A 6,135-nucleotide genomic window follows, 5' to 3' on the forward strand; every position below is an offset into this window, starting at 1 on the left:
TGGTGTGCAGATTAATAATTTTGGATGCTATAATGTTATTTTAGTGAGTCTATTTCTGTTGGAGATGGAGAGCATGTTGAAGTAGCAGGGAAAGCAGTATAAGAGGATGGGTTGTATGATGCTGGTGTACAATAGTAACAGGAGGTGTGGAGATAGAGAGGGCACGGAGCTTACGGAGGACATGGAGTCTTTGTTGGGAGCATTTATGGATGTCAGAAACATGTTGTTCAAAGGTAAGTTTATTGTCGAGTGTGAGTCCCAGGTATTTTAAGTGATGAACACGTTGGACTGTTTTGCCATGAATGGTGGTAGGAGCCAGGTCCGGTGTGGATGAGTAGCTCCTTTGTTTTGGCCGCATTCAGTTCCAGGTAGTTCTCTGAGCACCACCTGGTGAAGTGGGTGACAGACTGTTGGTAGGCAGTGATGGAATTATTAACTGTGAGCAGTGTGAGAATGGCAGTGATATCGGAGTATTTGAAATATGTGGTGATGGGTGAGGTGCTGGTGCAATCATTTGTATAGAGGGTGTAGAGGAAGGGGCTGAGCACACACCCCTGGGGGGGCGCCGGTGTTGGTGATTAAAGGTGGATGAGATTACTGAGCCCACTCTGATGGCCTGTGGTCTGTTGCTGAGGAAGTTATGGATCCAGCGGATGAGAAGAGGGGACAGGTTGAGGAGTTGGAGTTTTTTGATCAACTGGTGTCATTGTATTGTGTTGAAAGCTGAACTGAAGTCAATGAACAGGATGGATGCAAAGGTGCCAGGTGATTCCAGGTGTTGTAGAAAGGGATGAAACATCTTCATTTGTTCTGTGTTTTTTCTAGCTGACTCGCCACAGTCTCAGAGTGGCAAATGTTTCAGCTCCCAGTTGACAGTGATACATATCTCGAACACTTGCTCTTTGTTTGGCAGGTATTTCATCGGTGTCATCATCTGATGTTACATTGCGTTTCTTTATCTTTGGTGTATCAGGTCGTTTGACATTTTGAGCTGCTTTACCAGGGAATGATATCCAAGTCCAATAACATCACCATCAATCACATCTTGAAGAGACATTGGATACCTGGCCATCATCCTTTTTGCTATCTCTGTGGTGTTGTGTTTGGTTGGATTCTTACAAATCATCATCTCAGAGACCACAATCCTGACCATTTCTCGTCATAGTCGTGCATTTGGCCTGTTTTTGTCTTTCAAAACTCTGTACTAACTCTTCAGGGAACTTCTGCCATGGTATCTGAATATTGTCAACCCAGTTTGATGCAAGTAGATACCAGCTTCCTGAGGGTGATGATGTAGCTGTGGATGATGTTGGTGACGGAGTGACTGAGGTCAGAGAGGAAGAGGAAAGGAGACAAACCGGAGAGGAACATGTCGGGCTGGAGTTGGAGTGGATGAGTCTGTAAAAGTACAACAAAAGAGATTTGAAAGCATTAAACACTGAATGTTTTTCTACTCTGCAACAGAATGTAACGTATTGATAAATTTCTGCCTCAGTGGTTCACAAACTTTTCCAACTCATGGCCCACTTGAAAATCTCAAAAATTGTGGCCCACACCCGGCCCGATATACTGACTTTATGAATTTTTTTGTTTGTTTTGCGAAATATTGTGACTTTTTCTCAGTATTTCACACCCTTTTTCCTTTAAATTTTGCGACATTTTAATGCTTTTTCTTTAAATAAATTTTTTAATGAAATATTCCAACTTTGACAAAATATTTTTTTTCAAATTTTCAGACTTTTTTTTTCAAGAAATATTACCATTTTTTAATTTATATATATATATATATATATGTATATATATATATATATATATATATATATATATATAAAAATGTTGACAAAATTTGTAGACGTTCTTGAAATGTTAGTGTGAAAATTACATACAAAAGTCAATGCAAAGATGAACAGACGTGCATTTCATGAAAATGTCATCTATTTTGCTACATAAGCTGCTGTAACAATGTGAATTTCCCCTGGTGTGGGGAGAAATAAAGGACTTATCTATCTTATCTTATTTTCAAAGAAAAAGTTGGAATACTTTGTGAAAAAAGTCATAAAATTTCAGTAAATGCGGTGAATGCCTGTACTCCTGAATGGAAATGTTAGTACAAAGCTCTGCCAGCATCTAAAACATGTTGCAGCAATTTCAGTATTACACAGTTTTCATTTGTAAATAATTTGGAGGACAATTTTATCAAAATTGCTAAAAATGCTCCTTTTTGCATCACATATGCACTGAAAATACGCTTAAAAATCATAACATTTCTTGTTAAATGTTTCATTTGAAAATCAGGATTTACAGTCGAGTACACCACTACAGTTATTTGTGATTTGAAAGTTACACTTAGCTAAATTGAGATTTCAACTTTTTTAAATGACCTATGCAGTTCTATACAACAAGTGTGCTGTGCTGTGACGGTGTGTGTAACGGATGAATTCAGATGCGATGCATTGGTTGGCCAATGTGAATTTTAGGTGCTGTCAAACAACGTATTTTAATGAACTCTCTCTCTCTCTCTCTCTCTATCTATCTATCTATCTATCTATCTATCTATCTATCTATCTATCTATCTATCTATCTATCTATCTATCTATCTATCTATCTATCTATCTATCTATCTATCTATCTATCTATCTATCTATATATATATATATATATATATATATATATAGTAGGCAAATACAGTAGTAGTTAGTTAATACTGCAATAGTTTTCAATGTATTTTAATTAACTATATATCATACACACACACACACAGACACACACACATATATATACACACACACTATAGTAGGCAAATACAATAGTAGTTAATACTGCAATAGTTGTTACAAACTGTAAATTAATGTGAAAACTGCAGTGTGACCTAATATAAATATAAATATTACAGTATTTTTCTCATTATCAGCACAACAGTTAGTCTATTTAACATTTAATATGTGTATTTTTAGAATGACATATATGCAAAAATTGAAGTTACAGCTGTCATAAATATTAAAGCATATGTCCATTATTAACACAAAAGTACATTAATCAGACAGGAACAAATTATATTTTTTACATCAAATAAATGCAAAAATCGCAATGCTACTTTTAAATTTTACAACAGAACGTACATTTACGCATGGAAAAACTATTCTTTTGGAGAAATAAATGCAAAAATTACAATATTTAATGTTTTACATAATACAGCATTTTTCCATTAAAAACTGTGCAAGAGTACCCCAACTGGCTCATTTACGTGATTCAGTGTTGTATTAACAGCATCAGACTGTTTCTAGAGTTTACAGATTTTTACCGTCATGGTTTGGCAGATTTTCACTGTAAAATCTACTGACTTTTTTTTTACAGTGTACATCACAAACTTGGAAACTTATTTCTCTTATTTTATGTCTGCACAGACATAAAATAATGCCATTTATCTTTTTGCACGTCAAAACAGTCAATTAAATGATATGATATAAGAATAACTGCTCCCAATCCATTATTTCTACATTATTATATTAAAGTTAATTTATGAGTTTAACAAGATCTGCGTGAATTTGCTGATGCATTCAGGGACTGTAGGAATTTTAATAGTTCACGTGCTAAGTAATTACAAGTTTTGCCCATACTAGTACCTTAAATATACGAGGCAATATATTTTTGCCTCATTGACTTGAAATTCCTACATTTCCCATCAGCCCCCTTTCCATGTGGAATGTGTACCAGTAATTAGTGCTCGGTGGGAAACAGGCTGCCGTTGTTGGTGACAGAGGACAAACTGAAGGATTAAAGCTGTAAGTTGCTATTTTAGCTTGGTTTTGGGGTTTGTACTCGACATTTAAAGACATTTAAAAGACAAATTCAGATTAGAACTACTGTTTTAGAAAGTGATAATATTCGTGGTTTTCTATATGTTCTGTACTTCTTCGTGTCTGTTCAGCGTGTGTGTTGTAACAGGGATGCTAGTTCATGCTAATGCTCCGTACAGTGGTTTTATCTTATCTACTAAACCAGACACACTCATGGACATCTCTGCGCAACGATTTCTGATCAAAAGCAGCCGAGCACCAGTGTGTGACAGCGGGAAATGTTTGCACATATTCTCTTGGTTCAGCTAGTTTTCAGCAGCAGCGCTGTGTTGCAGGACTCAGACAGTCTTTTTAATGTTTTTACAGCTGTAAGTAATCTTACATTCACAACAGGAGGTCGTGTGAGTTGAGTTGTCACTGTGCACAAGTTTTTTAACGTGTATTTGTTTGTTGTTTTACTGAGCAGGTGTCCAACATGTCGGTGGATTGGGTAGGATATGGATATGCAACTCTTGTGGCATCAGGAGGAGTCATTGGATATGTGAAAGCAGGTGTGTGCTCTATCACATCTGCATCTCTGCTAGTTATAATGACATTAAAATCCTTTGCAGATGGACTTTATCCAACTGTACATTCAGTTGTTCTCATAATTAATAAAGCTGAAACATGTTATTCCTAAAATAGATCAGTCTGCTTCCTACTCCACATGCTCTTAAAGTCTTGTGGGTGCCAGGTGCAGGTGTTCACCCTCTGTATTATTACTATTTTTTCTTTCAGGCAGTGTCCCCTCCCTGGCTGCTGGTCTTCTGTTTGGGGGCCTCGCAGGTTTTGGTGCCTACCAGATCTCCAATGACCCAAATAATATTTGGGTGTCACTAGGTCAGTAAACTTTAAATAATTTGGTGTGCACAGTTGCAGTGGAATTAATTGAGCTGCGTCAACCAGCAACATTTTGTCCTTCATTTAGAGAGTTAAAAACTCATCTGTGTGTTTTGGAGGGTATAATGTTTGAGCTTAGGAATAGCACTAATAATACATGACATTATCCCAAATGAAAGCCACTTGAGGATATCTCAGGAATGATTACTGAAGCAAACTGATTGTTTTAGACATGTTTAGTTCAGTCTAGTAGCCTTGCATTCTAGTAAGTCATTAAAAAACAGTGATGTTTGATAAGGTATGAGTATTTAGGACATGACTGTACTGCAAAAAAATCCTGCTACTCTGATATATTATATTGCACATTTTATCAGATAATGTCATTCAAGTCATACAATTCATGGTTTTACTTGGGTCAAAACAGGCCTTTGCTGGGTGGCTACACATGACATTAAACATTATCAGTCCATGTGCAGCAAAGGCAATAATTCCATGTTACAATATTTGACAAGAACATGGTTTAAAACAATCTCAATTTCTGCCATTTCTGTGCTGACTACAATGTCTTTGGATGTTCTAACAATTCTCCTATGCAGAACAAACCCTTCAAAAGTAATCTGTAAAAATTGTAGATGATAAAAAATCATTTAATGCATAAACCCTCGTGTACTACAATTTTGATTGCACCCATATGTTCTTCTTGGGTAAATTTGGTTAAGACTTTGTGAATTAGTAAGGTGTCTCCAAAGTGGCTTCCTTCACAAAAATTTATGCTATCTGTCAGCTACATCTGGAGCTCTGTCTGCCGTCATGGGAAAGAGGTTCTATGGTTCGAGGAAGTTCATGCCAGCTGGTTTGATGGCTGGAGCAAGGTACGGTATCAACCTCATTTATATTTCAGGAGGAAATGTGTAAAGTCTTAAATGTATTTGTGTAATCTAATCAAGATGGCCAAATCTGACTATAAATTATGTGTCTAGTTTTAAAAGCAGCTCTGGTGTTTGCATTAAGTAAACCTTAAAAACTCATTCTGGATGATCATTCTTATCTAAAAAAAACTTTAATTTTCTCCTGAGCTAAAAGTACAGAACTAATGTTTATATCTGGGGATTTTTTTTTATTAACTCCAGTGACATATATTTATGTTTCTGTTGTCTATAAAACAATTCTGCCAACAGAGGTAATGTAACCTAATGCTCTGTGAATGAAGCCTAATGTCATCATCTTGTTCTAGTATTCTGATGGTGGGGAAGCTGAGTTTGGCGCTGCTCCAGAAGCCTGCGGAGTCTTGAAGAAGTCAAGATGATAAAACGTTCACTCGTGGATCTCTTGAAGAAGCCTCTCTGCATTTGTCATTCACTGTTGAAAATCATGCCATTTTGTTTTTAAAAAATGTATATTTGAGGATGAAATATATTGTTTATATATAGGAAAAGCTGTCTTGTCTTTTTTTTTTTTT

General features: G+C 36.2%; 1 protein-coding gene across 2 annotated transcripts; it reads left to right on the plus strand.

Moving 5' to 3' along the window:
* Positions 1-3,706: 3,706 nt before the first annotated feature.
* tmem14ca (transmembrane protein 14Ca) lies at positions 3,707-6,111 on the plus strand. Of its 2 annotated transcripts, none has more exons than XM_023299883.2 (5): positions 3,707-3,782; positions 4,264-4,348; positions 4,575-4,676; positions 5,461-5,548; positions 5,911-6,111. In XM_023299883.2, the coding sequence occupies exons 2-5, from the start codon at positions 4,273-4,275 to the stop codon at positions 5,966-5,968; spliced, it is 324 nt and encodes a 107-aa protein (XP_023155651.1). In that variant the 5' UTR covers positions 3,707-3,782; positions 4,264-4,272; the 3' UTR covers positions 5,969-6,111. The 2 variants fall into 2 exon arrangements, with proteins under 2 accessions (XP_023155651.1, XP_023155649.1); XM_023299881.3 differs by lacking the exon at positions 3,707-3,782 and adding an exon at positions 4,015-4,165.
* Positions 6,112-6,135: the final 24 nt, after the last annotated feature.

Source organism: Amphiprion ocellaris, chromosome 22 (genome assembly GCF_022539595.1).
Source record: "Amphiprion ocellaris isolate individual 3 ecotype Okinawa chromosome 22, ASM2253959v1, whole genome shotgun sequence".
Taxonomy (NCBI): Eukaryota; Metazoa; Chordata; class Actinopteri; family Pomacentridae; genus Amphiprion; species Amphiprion ocellaris.